The 20,475-nt window shown below is 31.4% G+C and overlaps 1 protein-coding gene across 4 annotated transcripts; it reads right to left on the reverse strand.

Moving 5' to 3' along the window:
• Window positions 1-560: 560 nt before the first annotated feature.
• On the reverse strand, window positions 561-11,390 carry elgi (E3 ubiquitin-protein ligase NRDP1 elgi). 4 transcript variants are annotated; one of them, XR_015823482.1, is made up of 7 exons: window positions 11,052-11,269; window positions 10,108-10,250; window positions 9,710-9,998; window positions 9,249-9,404; window positions 7,189-7,319; window positions 1,727-1,811; window positions 561-682 (listed from the first exon to the last, which is right to left on the reverse strand). XR_015823482.1 is itself a non-coding variant. In XM_088232908.1 (7 exons), the coding sequence occupies exons 1-6, from the start codon at window positions 11,139-11,141 to the stop codon at window positions 4,476-4,478; spliced, it is 948 nt and encodes a 315-aa protein (XP_088089034.1). In that variant the 5' UTR covers window positions 11,142-11,269; the 3' UTR covers window positions 1,727-1,811; window positions 4,454-4,475. The 4 variants fall into 4 exon arrangements, 3 of the variants coding, with proteins under 3 accessions (XP_088089035.1, XP_088089034.1, XP_088089033.1); XM_088232908.1 differs by lacking the exon at window positions 561-682 and adding an exon at window positions 4,454-4,614; XM_088232909.1 differs by lacking the exon at window positions 561-682 and having other exon boundaries at window positions 1,637-1,811.
• Between the last annotated feature and the right edge of the window lie 9,085 nt (window positions 11,391-20,475).

The following is a 20,475-nucleotide window of genomic DNA, read 5'->3' on the forward strand; positions in this document are numbered from 1 at the left end:
GTTTGATTAAAAATATGACCATATTATCTAATAAAAATAAGTGGTTCTAGTCAAGAATAAATAGTTTTGAAACATGGTAACATAAAATTTGTAAACCACTGCTTTACATAATATAATGTGAAGAAGGTAATCTTTTTGACAACTCATTTTTATAACCTTTAATTTAAAGAATGAACAATATTTTGAGCTTGTCCAAATTTTTGTAGACAAGGACTGGATTTAACTCCCTGGGGAGCTGTTTATATTAACATTTTACAACAGAGATGAAGAACATTTAAGAGAAGGTAATATAGAAGTCTAGGCATCTACAGGGCTTATGACCTGTCAATGGCTGGTTTAAGTGGCCACTTTACACTGTGTAACATTCGACATTCTGCCTATATTTGAACATCTATATTCCTTCAATTATTTCATCTGTTAATGTTGAATTGAAGGAATATAGATGTTCAAATATAGGCGGAATGGTGAATGTTACACAGTGTGTAAAGTGGCCACTTAAACCAGCCATTGACAGGTCATAAGCCCTGTAGATGCCTAGACTTCTATATTACCTTCTCTTAAATGTTCTTCATCTCTGTTGTAAAATGTTAAAGAATGAAGTCGAACATGTCAGCCCCCGTGGGGTGGCTAAGACTCTTTCCGTTCTGTATTGTTATTCACTGCTGTGATTGGGTCTTGCGGTCTGTTGTGCCAAAAAAAACAAAAAATATCTTTAATTATATGTTTGTGATAGCTGTTTTTTCATCAACTGTAAATAATAAAAAACATACACAAATTGTGTGGTGTTTTAGATTAAATATAAGTATACATAATATGGCTATTTTTACAAAATTTACAGTATTTTTTTTTGTATCTATGAACCATAAAAATCCATCACATTTGTACATATGTATGTCTATTACTTTACTTTTTGGGTTCTCAGTATTTTTTCTATTATCAATAACTGAAGTAGAAAAATTTTGAAGTAGATTCTAATAAAAAAAAAAAATTATCCGTAAAGTATTATGCAAGTACTGTAAAGCCTCGTGGATAACCACAGGTTGACAAGAAATATTTATTTAAAAAGGTATTTTTACACTTCGATATCCAACATGCATCATTTAGTGCAGATATCTGACATAAGCCGTCCTTACAATCTGACAAACTCACAGCGAAAGAGGCAATGAAAGTAGTAGAGTTAAATTCAATTAAAATCGCAGTTTATTAATGTGAAATTTTTCGAAAGTAACTCGTTTATTGACAAAAATTACGCAATTTTGTTCTTCTTAGTATGAGCGAAATCAATAGGAAACCCCAGTCTTTAAAACGGTTTTCGGGTGTGTGGAGTGAGTGTTTTCACACTATCAACTTAAGGATTAAGGGTACAATCTGCATACACTTATACATTCAAAATATTGTCTATTTTGAAATATAGATAATTTTATCACCAAGCATTCCCATTGGAGAGGCTTACGTGGTCTATTATTTTTCAAATCTTCAAACTATCAATAATCAGTTCATAATGATTGCATTATTTAATATAATAAACATTTAAGAAAGAAAATATAAAACCACAATTATCAAGGTTTATATTTTTAACAAACTTAAAGTAAAATTTTATAAAAGTTTATTTAATACCAACAGGTTTTTTATATGGTTTTATTTCATATAAAATGTGTAAGGATATTATTATTTAATTTATTTTGATGCAACAGTGCTAAATAACAAGTTAAAAGTAGGAACTCACGGTCATTTATGACTGACACGGCGCCATTGGAATAGTTCAGTTGACAAAGCGGCGAATGTGTTAAAATAAAATGGTCATCTTGGTGCTGAAAACAATTAGGACACATATGCGTGTTTTGAGCATTTAACAGTTCAACAAAAATAAAAATGATGGAAATAAAAATATTGTTGATGGGGATATGTTTTGCAAGAGGATATCATGCGGAGTCAAAAGTGAAAATGTTTCTTTATTCATTTTAGGCAGTGTGTTCAATTGGCAGTGAAACATGTTCTAGATATTTACATGCAAATATTCATGTTGCGCTGTAACATGCGCGAAATATCTCTCTTGTTGCACCTAAAGGGTTAAGATGACTCATCATCATACCCTTTCTGTAACTATTTTAAGTTACCTAGCTAACAAAAAAAATCTTACCACCATTCAGGAAATATTAATTACCAAATTTTAAAAGAAAACATAAAAAGGTTTGTTACAAAAGGAGTATTTTTCACTCTTGAGTCTTTTCATAACCGAGAGGACCTTGTATGGATTTTAAATATAATTATTGACAAATGATTTTTTTTGCTATATGGTGCCATTTTTGAAAGTATTTATTTTGTAAATAACTTTGAATCATCCTTTGAAAAATTGAATCGTAAATTTTCATTGAAAGAATACATACTTAATTATCATTGTGTATTTATAATTAATATTATACAATTTTCATTAAACGTAAAGTAATGCACATCTAGGCATGTAGGTTTCTCAAAGTACCTGATTCACTAATGCAAACTGTAACAATACTTTATTTATTCTGTACTCTCGTTTCAAGAAACCCATCAGTCTTTCTTTTTCTTATCCTTGGAATAAAACTAATCACTTGATTTGATTATATTATTGTTCAATCATTATATTAATAGTGAGGCCACTGGAGTGGGCATTCCCACTCAATTTATAATAAAAAATAGATAATAATATGATAAAGAAAATCAAAGCCAATTTAAAATTACGATCTTTAAACAGTTATTACTTGAATGTAATTGTATTACTATAAATTTAAATGTTGTAAAAACTAATTTAGTTTATTGGCATTCTTATACCCGTATGCAGAGACAAACCTTAAGGTGAGGAAAGTACATTCTATTGTCTTCACCTTCGGGTTATTCTCTGCATTTGAAATTAGAATGTACTTTCCTCACCTTAAGTTTTGTCTCTGCATACGGGTATTACTCTTCAGGTGTGTTAATAAACAATTTTTCATTTATATTAAAATTCTCCCATACATTATTTAAACAGCATAGATACGACAAAATCATCAGAGATGCACATAACTGTACAGACCTCATCGCCTATTCGAACCAAAGCCAGTTTGGTTGATATGGAACAATGGAAGCAATGCCATAATTTTAAACAATAATTATAAACATAATATGTCAATATAGGTAATTTGGTTATTTCATATTTTTTTCTAAACAATGTAATATAAATAATCCTAAATTATATATATATCTCACGGAAATTCGATTGATTTTACTATATGCATAATAATATAAATTTCGTTTTCCCTTTCCACAATTTTAACATAAAGTCCAAATATTCTCCAACAATTCTCGAATTCTCATACAAATATTGACCCCCAATTAATTCACTGCACATTTTTCATCTGCTGAGTTTTACATTCAAAAGAAATTTGAAATTTATTCCTTGTATCAAAGCCGCCATGCACAAATTAAATATGAAAACAAGTAAACATAAACAACCCTTTTATTGCCTGCATCATTAATACACGCGATTATAGTACGGAAAAGAAAATGTCTCTTTTTGTAGTAAGATCAAATTTTTTTGGCATTACTTATTCATTTCATCGAAATAAATTCTGGAAAATTCTAAAAATAAATGCATACAATAAATACTCGTTGAAAACACATATTACGGATAAATCGAACAAAATTAAAAATAGGTGCATTGTAATTGACTTATTTATTTCACTATATGAGTTTCTAAAAATCTGCTTTGCATCGCATCTTTCAAACTTTTATTGACTAGAACAAACTAGCTTATTTTCCAATCCAATATTGTTAATGGCTAATTTTTGTTAAATCCTTACACATATATTTTTTTATAAAAAATGCCATATTTAACATATTAGATTGTGACAACTTTAGGAAGTGAAGTGTTTGTGAATAAAATGGGTATTGAAGTTTTCATAAGAGCATTAACAGATTTGCCTAAATCATGATGACAGTTGGATTTTAAATTAAAAAATTATAAGTAATGCCATAATAGATATAATAGATATACTAAAAAACTAATGATGGAATAAAAAAAGTTGAGTCATAATAAAATTTAAGGTACAAACCACTGTTTGTAATTTATTATTCGTTGTTTTTATAACTTTGAAATAGATTATAGTATTGTTTGAAAAAATACAAAATAATAATTTCAAATGTTTTCAAAAAAATTAACAAAATACCGAAAAAAATATTCAATGGTTATGGAATAATATTAATAAAAGAATTGAAAGAAAACCAGAATCCTTCAAAGAACTAAAAATTTTAAATGAAATAAAATAAAACAGGAAAAAATATTAAGAATCCTTTGAAGGACTAATTTGAACAAAATCCCAAATTATATAAAAGAAAGCAGAAAAAATATTCAAACATTTTGCTCAGTTTTAGACTTTCAAATAAACGCTACAACATTTTTCTCAATGCTGGTCGCCTGAAAAGGTGATAAAGGGGGCTTTACTGTAGTTTATTGATGCAATGGGTCACTCAATTCCGTGAGCAAATATCATTACTAATCCAGGTTCAATCATCATGTCTTCTCCAACGTGGACATTATCACACGGTAAAACAAGGACGGCTTGTTTCCCGGGAACTCTTTTGCAGACGTAGTTTTCGTACAACCTGTTGGTAAAAATCAGTAACAATAACTTCCACATTATGCATATTATGCGATGATCGCATATCTTCAACGGAAATTGGAAATGCTGTAAGGGACAAAGCATAAATTCTTTAGTAAGGGAAAAGAAAATTACAAAAATCTTAGTTATGGTTTTTCTAGTTCAGGTCAGCCCATAAGTTTGTGTGTATTGCATACATGGGATTCTCTATGACTCACTACGTAGAACAATAGGTTTTCAAACTTTTCGAATCTTGTCATCGATTGGTTGCCTATTGTATTAGTCAGTCTATCACGAACTTTTGTAAATATCCGATGAAAATAAGTACCCGTATAAAATAAATATCAGTAATTAATACAAACGTCCCGTTTTATATTTTTGTGCGGTGAAACCGCTAGATCTACAGCGATAAAAATTAACAGTGTACATAGTATCGGTATTAGGACTGCCCAGAAACGGTTAAAAAAAATTAAAGAAGGAGAAAGCAGAATTAATGATGATCCCAGTTCTCGACGTCCTTTTAATTTTGACACGATATTCTCAATAGTCTTGTGGAGTCAGAGCCACAATTAACAGAGGATCAGATTGCAGAAAGGATAGACTCATCTCATGGAACAATCTTTCGTGACTCAAAGGAGATCGGGAAAGTATCCAAGCTTGGAAAGTGAGTGTGAGCTATCCGCAGCCAACTGCAAGCAGTGAATAAACATCTACACTTTCCTTTTATCTCGCTTTGAACAAGAGCCATTTTTAGACCGTTTGATAAGAGGTGACGAAAACTGAATTGTTTGCACTCCAAAAGCAAAGGTATCTTTGCATCCTAAAAAGATACTCTTAAGTGTTTGATGTGATATGTATGGTGTTTAAATCGAATCAAACCATTAATGAAGATGTTTACAGTAAACAACTTTGTCGTTTAAACTCAGAACCGATAAAAAAAATTCCAGCTATTGGAGAATATCAAGAAAGTGTTATTTCATCATGATAATGGTAGGCCACACACGGCTCAGAAAACGCTACAAAAGTTACTGAATTCAATTGGGAGCTTTTGCCACATCCTGCTTCCTCCCCGGACACTGCTCCGAGTGATTTTCATTTATTGCATTCCCTATAAAAAAAATTATTAGGGAAAAAAAATCTATTCTAAAAATGAAGTACAAAAGGAACTTTCACGTTTTTTTGCATCAAAACCAGAGTCTTTCTACACTAATGGAATAAAAAAGCGACCTATGAGATGGCGAGAAATAGTAGATAATTAAGGCAAACATATCATTGATTATAATAATAAACTGTGCGTATTATTTACACTTTTGGACTGACCTGATACATAAATACCAATTTTCATTGTACAATGATTATACTAATATGGAAACAAAAACAAAAAACACATGTAATTTATTTTCATAATTCTTTTTCCTCTCTTGAACAATTTACATAATTATCTGTTGAGTATTTTTTTTACTTATTTCTTAAGTTAGCTTATATTACATAGTATATAAACTAATTTAGACACTTACTTTACTTGCATATATATATACATCATCTTAAAATTTCCATTAACAATATAATTAGTAAGAATGGATGTACTGATATTTCACAATACAAACAGACAAGCCATCATAACGTTTCCAGTAGTGGTAGGCAAAAAGGATAGAACACCACACCGCTCTACTTTGTATGCAGTATTGTGTGAATTAATGTGAACACAGGCAGATATATTTTTGATCTAGTTTTTTTTAAAGAAAATATATATCTTTCAGTTTTATTCAATAGGAGATATGTCAACACGCCTGAATGAGGAATTTCAGCCCTACGGGAAATTGGATACAAAAAAATTTTTCTTACGCGGGGTCAAAATTAGTGCATTAAATTGTACGGCAAAGTTTCTTGAATATGTACAGAAAAAAAATATATATTTTGATAAAAACGCACTATTTTTAATGACGTCACTGGTTCATGTGAATCAACCTATGATCTGAGAGCTATGGAAGATTTCCGGTCTGCTTGTCGCTTCTGGACCAATGGGAAGAACTGAATGAGAATAAGCGGAAATGAACCTCTGACGTTACACGCGGAGTTATTTCAGAAATACAAAACTTTGAAAAATCGTAGCGCCGATAATACGATATATAAAAAAAAAATTATATAGTCTTTGACCCGATGATGAATATCCGGCAGTTACCAGACGAATCCAGAAGATTCACCTCAGTGCTTTTGAAATAGTTCAACAACGTTTTGGAAACATGACATGGTGCTGGAATATTAGTTCCCAGCAGCTTATTTTCAATATCTCACAAATCCACAAAAACACGTATAACTCAGTGAACATGAGGAGCGACTGACATTGTTAATAACTCAATGCGGAATAACATGTTAAGAGATTTTTTTATAAAAACAAAAGTCAAAATATTCTTGCAGCAGAGTAGCCATCTTAAAAAAAAAAGAAAATGCTAAATGTTCACATTAATTCATACAATACTGTATAGACCTCACTTCCACTACATTCATACATTTTCTCACATGACATGAGTATCTAAGACAAATACATATTTATGTATGAATTATTTAAAAATGTTACCTTCTGTTGTTTTGCCTTGTTTCTAATGAGGAGAGTCCAGGAGGCCATCTTCTCTCGTGACAATGTTCCATCAACTCGTCTATAATGTGTGGAGGACAGCCAGATTCAGAAATTGAGCGCTTTATTATATTCTGAAGAGAAAAAGACACTACACTGAGTATTATAAAGGAGAAATAATACCATAAATGTACAGAGAACAACATAATTCAAATATAAATTCGCATTTGCGCAGCAAAGTTACACAACTTTTAAAGAAAATAAATGATGGAATACAGCAAGTATTACTTTTTTTTGTGTACTAACCGGGTTGTGGTCTCGACTCATGAGCTGCGAGGTTTAAATCCCGCTCTACCATAACTTGATACCCATTTTCTAATGGTAAGTTATTTGCAACTCTAAAAATGCCCCCCCAAATTAAAGTATTTGAGTAAAGCAAAGGTGTTTTGTATGCGCTGGAAGTTCTAATTATGAACCCCGGTAAACATTAGCTAAGTGCTGGAACTTCAATAAAGAACTACTACTTTCGCTTTCAGGTCTGGCCTTTGCGTAAAAATTTGCATAAAATGCATATAATGATTTTCCCCCTGAATATGGGGAAATTTTATTGATAGTAAAACCGCTGTTTTACGTTTTTAAAGGGTGCAAAAAAAAGGTAAAACTTAAAGTGAGGAAATAAAAATTGTGCAGAAATAATGAAATTACACAAATAAATAATTATTGTACTAGACTATACTAAATAAACTGCAGAAAAATTGGAACTGTCATAATTGGGGATTATTCATATTTACCAATTATTTCATTATAAATATTTTGTGTTTTTTCAAGCAATACTACAATGTGTTATTTTTTATTATATATATTAAAAAAAGACATGTTTAAATAATTTTATGTTGGTACTTAACCTTAAAAACATGAAAATAAAATTTTGAATTTGCATAAAATGCATACAACGATTTTTTCTCTAAATATTGGGTAATTTTATTTATATGGCATTACTTTTCTTAGTATGGTACCACAGAATTTCAACTGTCATTTACATCGCAGGAAAACTGTTTCCCACTTTTATGATAACTGTTTAAAGTATATTCTTTTCACACTATGTTTAAAACTTCAAATAATATTTCTATTGCCAAATTTTTAAACTTTCTGCGTTGTAATTTATTGATGGAAAGACCTTATTCTTCCTTAACATGCGCCAACTGCAAGTCATTATTTGGTAAAATGTCAAAATTAGACACTTGGTCAAAAATGGTCAATTACACTGCACGCTAATTAGAATTTAGTTTGAGACAATAATTTACACATTTTTTTTATTTACCTTGATTTTACTCTCCATTCACGCGGCGGCGCGCGGGTCGTCTTTTGACAAATCGATATGAATGAATTGAATGAATTTAAAAAAAATTCAGCTTAAAACCGGGGTTATTAAAAAACGTTAATTGGGGAGAATGTATGGCAAAAATGGGACCTAGACATTTCGTCGTAAAAACCGGGAAAATGTAAAATTAAGGAACATAAAAACGAGGTTTTATTATAGTTTATTAAACCATTAGAATCTAAAAAATCACCTTCTTACGCACAAGCTTTCATGAGAGTATGTGTACTGTATACGCAAAAGAAAATATATATTTTTTAATGTTTTTCAAGATGTGTGTATAGTTTAGACCATCTTGAAAGAGTTGACATTGGGTAGATATGACTTTTCCACCTTTAATAAGGAGCTGGCAAAAAATTATTTCTACCCTTCCCAGTAGAAATAGCAAACAAATTTTAAACAAAGCGCAAATTTAAATTACATGATTTCCTTTGTAAATCTCATAAAATAACATAAATATAAATGGAAGCAATCAAAATGTAAGTCATTATTTGAATACCTATGACATAGACAACATACACGGTATCACCCAAAAAAGATACATAATATTTATAACAGTGACCGTGAAAACCTTCGCACCTATTTACCTATGATATAGGTTTAAATAATAAAACAATTAAAAACGCACATACGCCATATTAAATTTTATACCGAAAAATAATTTATTGTTTGGTAAATCACATGCCTGCAAAGCATCATCTGGCGTGGAAATCATCCCCCCCCATCGTGTGACCCTAGCTCGAGCCAGAGTACCACTCCACCTCACTACCTCATCCCTCTCCATCTGATCAGCGATAGCTCTCATAGCAGGATTGGACACCCTCATCGCTCGCATAAAATCCTGAAAGTTAAAAAAAAATTTCAATGACCTTAAATGAATATATACATACTTACAAAGGTTAACTTATGGAATTTTAAAAAAATATTCGGGTAGTTTTACTTGACAATTATAGAATATAATGTTTTTTAATTGTATTTAATAGCAATGTTCAAATATATTTACAGCCAAATGGCAGTGATATTACATATGCGGTGATGGATTGCCATCGACGATGTGTAAAATATTTACAGAAAATATTAAAATAAGTTAAGCAAACATAGGAAATAGTATAAAATTATGATACAAGATTATGTTTGATGGCTTACCTTCAACAAAGTCAGTTCTCTTTTGTGCTCATTTATCAGGAATTTCAACTCACTAACTTGTTGTTGAAAGTCACTAATAACAATTTTTTGAGACTGAACCACAGTTCTAAGTTCTCTAATACAGTTGTGGGCATCTAATTCGTCTTTAGGGATTACCATCCCACACCCCTTTTCACAAAGTGTGGGCCGCTTCGGATTGAATTGGCAATCGGCTGCGTGAAATTCTAATTTGTCAAGTTTCAATGCCGACTGACATCCATATGGAGCGAAGTCACACAGAATTGTAAGACTGTAACAGAATGAAGGTAGAAAATCAATAAAAGAACATTAGATATACACAAATAAATAGCATGTGGGGCATCTGATTACTCGAGAAGATATAGACAATAGTCACTTACCGAGCTAATAAATTACGGAGAATTCTCGGAACAGCGCGGAGTTGGCCAGAAGTAATCGGTTGCCTGTCAACCGGACAAGTGGGCTGACGACTTAACCATTCAGTTATGCACATTCTACAAAATGCATGTTCACACACAGGAGCCTACAGAAAAAACAAAGTTCAAACAGGTATCAGTTTTAAATAAGAATACAGTTAATAACTGTTTCAACAGCTCAATAAATTTCACTGAAAGTTCATTTGTATGAAAAGCAATATTATCATTTTTTATTCCCAACTTAATGGCGCAAAGGGCACCACATTGGTGCTCATCATTTATGATATATGTGAAGGCAAGATTGATAAGTCTTGCACCTCAGGCGCCAGTCCAGGGACCATGAAATATTGCAGAGAAAAACCATGTGTTGAATAAATATAATGCCAACCTTTGCCGGGAATTAAACCCAGAACTAAAACGTGGTAGACAAATGCACAAACCAGTACACCATGAAACAGACTCAACTATACTACATTTATTTATTGAGGATAATTACCCGATCAAGTCAAAAACACTCATCCAGGTCTCTGGTTCTATTCCATGCATACGATTGTATTTTTCACTCTGCCCAGACTGAGGAACATAGTGATTTGTGCAAAATACAGAACATTATGATACTCAAAGAATAACAAAACTCTTCTGTTATTGAAAGAAAACTATAATAATTAAAACACTGTTAGATTTCATTGGATAAGTGTATATAGCGCAATAATGCACGCATATTGACTAATTATGTACGAATATATTTTAAGTGGAGAAATCGATGAGTAACGCTGTTAGTTATAAGGATAACGCAAGACCTGTGGAGTGTTTTCATATTAGGAACAGCTGCGATGTCTGTCACGAGAGAAATTTAGTACACTGACACTGGTCTGAAAACCGAGAGCTATATGTAATATGATAAATACCTGTACGGGTTCCTCCAAAACGCTAGAGCATATAGGACATATTAGTTCTTCATCTACATCGCCGTGAAAACGATTAACTTCGAATCCCATCGTTCAGTTTCCTGAACGTTCTCCTGCGATCTCTAAAAACAGGAAACAGAAGCAAGCGGAACGAACGACGCCCGAGGAATCGAAGCACAATCGGCGCATGCAGAAGCCACAGGCCTGCAACGAGCCACCACAAGTGCACCACAGGCGCCACAAGCACAATTACCAGGCGACAAGATGGATTGTGGATTGGACAAAATGCACAGAAATCAGAAACAGAGAAACGCTCGAAAAAGTTTCAACACCACAGATAAATCAAAGCAACAAGCTACACAAAAGTCAACGAGTTTTACTATTGCCATTTTATAAAAGTGCTGCCATGAATAAAAAAAAGTGTATTATTGTAAGTATTATAATCAAAATATTACAGTTTTACAGAAACGGAAACACATAAATTTTATTAGGTGGTTTACTTAAAAAACTTTTACTTATTATATGAAAAGCGATGACAAAATTAACGATAAGAATTACTATTGGAGCTACATCTATGGTTAACGTCAACTGACATTTTTATCTTCTACCGCGCTTTTTCTACCCACTTAAATTCTCGAATACCGTTACTATTCCACCAATAATTGTTTCAGCTCTTTAACTTCACAAACATTAACAGATGAAAGATATTTAAGAATATAGATGTTCAAATAAATATATAAGGGAATCCCGAAGAAATAACTAACTACCGTCCTATTTCAATAATTTCAAACATAGCTAAAATATTTTAAAAAAATTGTTAAAAAAAGGTTGACTGAATTTATAAAAGATAATAAATTAATTCACATTAACCGATTTTGGTTTTATGGAAAATAGAAGCACTCAGGATAGTATTGCAAAATTATCCACATATATTTATAATTCATTGGAGAAATCATTAAAGTGTATTGGTATATTTATTGACTTAAAAAAAGCATTCGATAGTGTATCACACAATAAACCTATATCAAAATTAAAAGACGTGGGAATGGGTGGCAAAACCATTGAATGGTTAAAAAGTTATCTATTCCAACGACCACACATGGTAAAAATAAAATATACGTATAGTCAAATGGAGACTTGCGATTTTGGGATACCTCAGGGTACGGTGATAGGTCCGCTTTTATTTATTCTCCATGTCAATAACATATTTTGTGAAATTTTTAATAAAAAAAAAATATCATATGCCGATTACATGGTTGTTTTAGTTGAAGGAGTCAATTGGAACTCGGTAAATTTAGTAACTAATGGCGTTATAAAAAAATTTAAATTATGGTTTGACAAAAATCCGAGTAAATTATATTTAAATGCGGAAAAGACAAAAATCATTCCATTTTTTATTAACAAAACAAATTTAGATTAAGTAGTAAAAATAATTATTCACCAAAGCAATTACAACAAAACTAACTGCGATCTAACATGTTCAGTACTTGATACAACAGATAAAATTAAATATCTTGGTGCATACATGGACCTAAACTTAAAATGGAAAGACCACATTAGTGAACTAGTTAAACGAATTAGAAAATGTATATACATATTTATTAGATTAAGGAATATTTTTTTAAACAATAATTTTAAAATAGCTTAGTACTCAATTGTACAATCTTTGTTACAACATGGTATTGTATGATGGGGTGGTGCATATGCCATTATATTAAACCCTCTTAAAATAGTACAAAGATTAATTTTAAACGTAATTTTTAAAAAAACCCCCAACGTTCAATGCAAAAAGTCTATATTTTTTTATTTTTTTATTTATTTACAATTTTAAAAAACCCGTTAGGGTTACATTAGAAATTTAATATTGTCTAGTCATTTTATGAAATATTTAAGGTTCATACAGTAGACACTCTTTATAAAATAAATTCTATTATACAAATTTATAAAGAAGAAAAAACAAAAGAATTGGAGATGAATAAGTCACTCAGATACCAACATTATATTAAAATTCCTAAATTCCAAACAAGTCATGGTCAAAATAGCTTTGTTTTCAAAAGAGTAAAAAATTATAATAATCTTTCAAAAAAGTAAAAACCATAAAAAATAATATATCAATAAATAAATTTTAAGTAAATCTGAAGAAATTTTTTGAACACGTGTAAAAACTACATTAATTTTTAATTAGTATGAATGTATTATTGTTTTATATTTTTCTTTATATATCCTATGTTTTTATTTTGTTTCTCATGTACTCGTATATTTGAAATTATATACACTCTTATAAATCAACAACTACAACAGTGTAAGTCCCTTTCCAAGCATAAGAGTTAGTCCCTTTTTTGGAGAGTTACAGTGATAACATTTACTAGATGTATAAAGTAAATGTGTATAGAATTTAAAAAAAACATATACCCTTTGAAATTTATTAAAAATTTATTTTTAAAAAAAAATACAGGCAGAATGGAAAATGTCACACAGTATGTAAAGTGGCCACATAAACTAGCCAATGATAGATCATAAGTCCTGTAATGCCTAGACATATATTTTCCCTTCTCTAAAATGTTCTCCGTCTCTTTTAATATGTTAATATTTTACCAACAACAATTTCTGTTTTATCTATTCAATAAAGTGGTGAAATCAGTTGAAGGTGATTTATATTAATAATCATAATTTTAAAAAGTAGTTTCGGGGAACGGGAAAACAATTTAGAGACTAATGAATTATTTTATTCTAAAATAGATTGCAGCTTCAACCGGTAGGTAAAGTAAACATTTCTTTTCTAAAGACAAAACACCATCAAATATGTATATAATTTGCAATTAGATCAACCTTGGCATGTAAATGTTTGTTGCAGGATGCAAAATAAACCATTCACAGTGGAGTCCTAATGCCGACCCTTATGTATGAGAGCGAATTGTGAAATTAGAAAAACAAGAATGAAAACATGCTGAATACTGTCGAAATGCGATCTGTCAGGCGATTGTGTGATACAATAGAGATATTTCACTTTTATTTACATTTTTAAAGTAACAAATGTCTATGAAATCCTGTCCAGTAAAAAAAGAAATATTTTTGCTAATTAATAAAATTTGTAATTTTGAATTCCCGTATAAGCGGTCATTCCGTTGACCACGCCCCTTATACGTCACTATTGATGTTTATTTGTTCCAGGCAATTGAATTTTGTTTAGAACATTATTACGAATCTTGACGTCACAACAACCAAGGCCAAACACGTCGCGTTTTTCTACGAACGTATTTTTATTGAATTTTAAAAAAATGTTCATGTATGAAAACATTTCTCCACAATATCCATATTGATTTTGAAAATTAAATTAAATATTCTAAATCCATTTCATATATTTTAGTAGGTATTCGTAGTATGTGATATTTCTTTATTATTTACGAAATGTGCATAAATGTCGAGATCCGTGTATGACATCATGTTGAGGTAAGCATTATAGACAAAATCAAGAAACGAGTGCTTAGTTTGTTCGCACATGTAGAGCGAATAGACAGGGAACGAACGGCTAAAAGGATCAACTTAAGGGGAGCAAAAATTGACATTTAAAAAAAAAAATTGTTTATTTTCCATACATATATTTACATAGAATATTCATTACAAAAATACATATTAAAATTAAGCTATACCGTAAATTAAAAAATGCCCACAAAGACTTCAGCGTCTGAGCGTAGGCCATTCTTTTAAAAATAATTTAAAAGTTTACAGTATTTAAATATGGTATGAAAAGAAAAACAAAATTAACATATGCTGCTATTACAAAAAACAGAATTTATTTCCAGTATATATTTTTAAAATGTGTCATCTGTTCCTTCCATGCTAATCCAAGATTTCAAACCTACTTTAAACTGTATCGGAGATTTAATGTTTTGTAATTCCTTAGGTAGGAGATTGAAGGATCTTTGACAAACATGTAAGTGCCTCTGTGCGAACGTAGTTCTGCATCCTAGAACTGACAGTTCAGTGTCGGATCTATTGCTAATACGATTTAAATTATTGCTAAATATTTCCCTATTTATGTGAACATATTTCAGGCATAATTTTCTAAAGCTAAGGAGTACACTCTCTACGCATTTTAGATATAGCTCCAAGAGTGTTCAACGTCTTGGATGAACATATTCAGTTCTACAAAACAACGTCTATACTTAAGATGAAGATCCATAACTGGATTTTAATATTTATTTTAAATATCGCTAATCGAAGCATAAATTTATTATTAATAAGTTTATTCAATTACATATTCTACCATATAGATGTGTTACTATTATTACTTTATTGAATAATTTTATATTTATTTTTACTATCAATTAATTAACGAAATGAATTATAAAATAACTATAAATTATTAATTACATATTGCCATGTATTAATTAAAAACTTTTCTGCATTCCATTTTTTGACATGTATAAATTTTTGTTCTTTACATTTTTTTATTATTATTTTGTACATTGTTTTGATTATTGTTTAATATGTTTAAAAATGTTTTAGATTTATATATAGAAGAGTCCCGACTATACACGGAATTTTCTAACAAATCGGGACATAATGAATTATTGTGTGCATTAAATATAAATAAATACGTAGTTCATTACTAGGAAATTGTGTATGTTTTTTGTACATGATTTTAATTATACTTTTTTGTGCAATTTCTATTGAGCGACTATGCACGCCCAAGACTCCTCCCCGTCATATTATACCATATGTGATTGAAGATTGAATTGAAACGTAATATAGCTTTTTTTTAATAAAACGTTTTTCAATCTTTGGAAAACGTAAGATAAATACTTTATAATTAACCGGAGTCCACATGCATTGTAGTCAAACTTAGAGTAATAAATTACTACCGGCTAATAGAGTCACAAAAACAGACGAAAACCATTTTATGACTATAAATCATGAAGTTAGCTGCAGTTTACTGCAATTCAGCGGACCGTAGGTACTCAAGCGAAAATCGCAAGCGCAAACCGAAACCGTCCGTTGCACGTTTGTTTTTGAACTCAAAACCAAATCAAAACTTTGGAACGCTTTTGTTATTTGCTATAGAATTAAAGGGCTTCTCTTTAAGCGGGAGCGAATTATTATTTTGTATAGCCAAACTTACTAAGCATTCGTGGAAATTACTGATATTTAGACATATTTCCTTAGCATACTAAAGCCTGGCAAATAATGTTTATTTTTTACATAATGAATTTTGTAGATAAGTATTTATATTAAGAGGGACCTTTTTGAGAAAGAAATATTGTGAAAGTCTCGGCTTTATGACCTGTTTGGTTAAAGTGATCACTTTATGCGTCGTGTATTATTCTGCTTACGTGTGAACACGCATAGTCGTCAATTTTTTCATCTGTTATTTTTTAATCATGGTGGCTTCTGATTTGAAAGAGTACTTCAGTCTAAACATATCTCAATCATTTTTCTATATCCGAGTATAAGGGGTGCTATTCTGAATCTTTTCTACCTCCAAGGCCCCAGAGAGCAATTAATTTGGCGATTATTTTTTTTATTGATATGGTTACGCTATCCCATTATTATAATAAAAAATTTTTTTGAATTTCCAATGTCAATGATGGTGAACGGTAATTTTCATTTGCTAGATTAAAGTGCTTTCTATGTTTACTTTTGTATGGGTACTATGTTTACTTGTATACTTCATTTTTCAACTATTTTAATTCTTCAAAGTTATTGCTCTTTGTATTTAATAAACTTATATTTTGGCCTCTTATAAAAAAAAATAGTTTTCTTATTCAAATTTTTACACACACCGTTTTAAATACATATTTTCATGTCTGGTTGGCATGAAAGTATGTATTTAAAACGGTGTTTTTTGCACCCTATAATATTTCATAGTCCCTGGACTGACACCTGAAGCGTAAGACTGACCATCTCACCTTTATGAATAAAAAAAATCATCAAGATACTCTGCGATTGGTGTACCAATGAAGTACCCTTTGCACCATTAAGTGCGGAAAGGGAATGATGATGATATCTAAGCATGTTCTTTCAATGAAACTGCTGTTTATGCAACATAATCTTATTTCTTTTCACATTATATTGAAGTGTTTATATTATATTAAATATTATGTATTTTTGTAAGATAAAAGGCACTGCGTGCCGTGCGCGAGGCGTGTTCAGAAAATAAGGGGAATTTTTTAATTTCGCGGGTTTAGAGAGTCCGATTGTAATATTCTTTTTAAATATGTAGATGCATGCCCCTGAAGTATGCTCAAATTTTCAACTGTATTCATTGTTTACTTTGTCCCAAAAAAACTGACAGTTGGACTCTCCAAACCGGCGAAATTAAAAAATTCCCGTTATTTTCTGAACACACCTCGTATATATGTAGTAATAAATAAATGTTTATTGAAGGCAATTTATGCTAAATATAAATTTGATACACGAAGGTAAGGCGATCAGTGATTACGCTTCAGGTGCCAGTCAAGTGACAATGAAACAATTCAGTATAAAACATTGTTGTAATAAAATATTTCGTACCGTCGGCGTCGCGTCGTTAGAATTCTAATGGTAAGCGAACGCGTCAACCACTACGCAACAAGGCGGACTTACACCCACTCGATTTATTTTTTAGTATTTTCAAAGTAGCTATTGAATCGAAATCACTCGTCCAAGGGTGGTTTTCTGAACCTTGTCTCTAGCGTAGAGAACGCTTTTATAGCGCTTTTTAGTACGTAAATACGCGCTATTAAAGCATTCAGAATCGCAGGCCAGGATTGTGGTTCTATTTCACACACTGACCTGTGTATTTTTCATCCGCCGGGACATGCACATTATGCATCATCATCATTCCCCTATCCGTACTCAGCGGTGCATAGGGCAGTGCCATTGTATTGTCAATCAAATCGCAGCTAGATCACTTGTTGTATGGAATTTAAGGTAATCAGTCTTACGCTTCAGGTACCAGTCCAGTGAGAGTGAAATATTGTAGTGTTAAACCACCATTTAAATAAATATTTCACATTGACCCTGACAGGAATCGAAGCCGTGAACTCAAGAATGGTGGCAAATGCGGCAACCACAACATTACGAGGCCGAATTATTCCCACTTGATTTCCGTTTTCAGGATTTTTATCTGAGAGTAGTCGTGGAGTCGAAGATAATCGTCTAGGATTCTATTATATTTAAAGCATGCTACTTCAGCAACTATGGTGAAGGTTTATTGTGGATTTTGCATGTAGGTTTAGTTGGTGTTCTGACGAAGAGACGGGTACGTCTCGAAACCGGTAGACATAGAAGAATCGGTAAGTGGTTACATACAAATATTTGGTAACATTTGGTCATGGATTCTGGTTTTATTTCACACACAACTGTATTTCTCATCCACCTGGACGCAGAATTATTTATGGGATTATATTCATAAACAATTGTTATTTTCTTTACAAAAAATGTCGAATGGAAGAAATACAATATTTAGAGTGTGTCCAAATATTTGCAGACAAAAATTTTGGATTCCACCCCCGGGGGAGTTATTGAGATTTTTAAATTACAACAAAGTTGGAGAACATTTAAGATAAGTAAATGTGGAAGTTCAGGTATTTACAGAGATTATGACTTGTCATTTATTTTTTTATTTGACACTTTATATACATATACAATATTTATAAACATATAAGGGCGGGCATATTGCCTTAAGGCAATTTCTTCCTACCTACCCAAACCGTTCAGTTTAAGAAAATTATAAATACATGGACATATTGAATCTTTCAATCATTGGATGGTGCATTGGCTCACTGTGTTACATTCCCCATTCTGTCTAAATTTGTGCATCTAGTGTGTAATGTAGCCACTTAAACCATCCAACGACAGATCATAAGCCCTGAAAATGTTCTCCACCTTTTTCGTAATTTGTAAAAAATGAAGAAACATAAATGCTGAAAGGTATTGAAAGAAGTGTGAGAGGCGGGAACAAGGTAAACGGCACTGAAATCAGCAGTTCACAGTGGAGTCATGGTGCCGACCCTTAAATCTGACAGCGAAGTATGAAATTGGTAAAACAAGGATGAAAGTATTCCGAATGCAGCGATTAAATAACACAAACTTCACACTAACACTTCTAACATAAACTTCAACTAGTGTCTAAATGTCTAACTGTCCATGCCCTCTGTAGCTGTCGTAATCTAGAATTTATCTGTAATTTTGTTGAAAACCCGTCAGTCACGTTATTTGTAAAATGTAAAAAATGGGAGCTAGATTTCTTACCGTCATTGGGCTCGGTAGCTGCAAGACGTGCTGAGATATTTATATATTGTACTGCGCCCTTGAGGTGATTTTCACAAATAAACGGCGCTTTATAAATTATCCTACCATCATAATAATCTTTGCAGTGGCTTAACGCCATTTTCGGAATACTTTTCACTCAGTGACTTTTCCAGCCTTAAAGTATATGATGTGCATGGACGATTGGGATTCTAGTTCCTCGTTTTCAATTATGAATTTTAATTATATTATGTTATGTTATGTTATTTTAATTATGTTTTAATTTGATGATAAAGTTGAGTGTTTAAATGATTTTACATTTACATTTTTTTTTGCACCACAACAGGCCAGGAGGCCTAATTACAGTGGTGATCACATTTAAATTTTTGTGTTCTCACTGGGAATCGAACCCGAAACCTTCCGTGCGTGAGCCAAGCGTCTTGACCACTACACCATGATATTAAAATAAGTTTAAAAAAAAATATTTTAAATAATAGGAGTTAGATTATAATAGGTCTTGCAGCTACTGAGCATATTGCGGTCTAGACCCCATTTACAAAATTTAGGTATTTAATATATGTATATGTAAATACATATATTTGGATAATTTAAAAAGCGCTATTTTTGTGGATATCATCTCAAGGACGCTGTACAATAAATAAATATCCCAGCACGTCTTGCAGCTACAGAGCGTATGAACAATAAGAAATCTAGCTACTATTTACATTTTTATTTTATTTGACAATGAAGTTTAGGGTTTAAAAGGTATTTTAAAAAACGAAATAAAAACAAATTAAAATAAATAGAAGTTAGATTACAACAAGTCTTGCAGCTACTGAGCGCATGGACGATTGGAATTCTAGACCCTTTTTACTAAATTTAGATATTTTATCATTGTTAACATTTACCCATTGAACTTATCGTCTTGCAGCTACAAATTGCATAGACGAGTGAAATTCTAGCAACTTAAAATTATCAATACATTTACAGAAATAAACATTGAGCATGATAGTAAATTTGTAAAGCGTTCATGTTAAAAAGTAAACAATAAAAAAACTCGACAGATAAAGCACCGTTTCTACACTATGGATAATAAAAGAGATAAAAATATCCGAAGGGTAGCTTTCGTAGATTTTGGGTAGTCACATTCGGACATGAGGCAAACACAGGCTGTTTGCTAAATTCCTGTAAG

Source organism: Micrasema longulum, unplaced genomic scaffold (assembly GCF_059751315.1).
Source record: "Micrasema longulum isolate JH-2025_06_02 unplaced genomic scaffold, ASM5975131v1 h1tg001037l, whole genome shotgun sequence".
NCBI classification, from domain to species: domain Eukaryota; kingdom Metazoa; phylum Arthropoda; class Insecta; order Trichoptera; family Brachycentridae; genus Micrasema; species Micrasema longulum.

Excerpts from the sequence above, each read along its gene's own strand:
- elgi (XM_088232908.1), bottom strand. The coding sequence starts at position 11,141 with ATGGGATTCGAAGTTAATCGTTTTCACGGCGATGTAGATGAAGAACTA. Across the intron at positions 10,251-11,051 it reads TTTTGGAGGAACCCGTACAG|GCTCCTGTGTGTGAACATGC; the intron begins GTATTTATCATA and ends TTTTTTCTGTAG. Across the intron at positions 7,320-9,248 it reads CGCCAGATGATGCTTTGCAG|AATATAATAAAGCGCTCAAT; the intron begins GCATGTGATTTA and ends TTTTCTCTTCAG.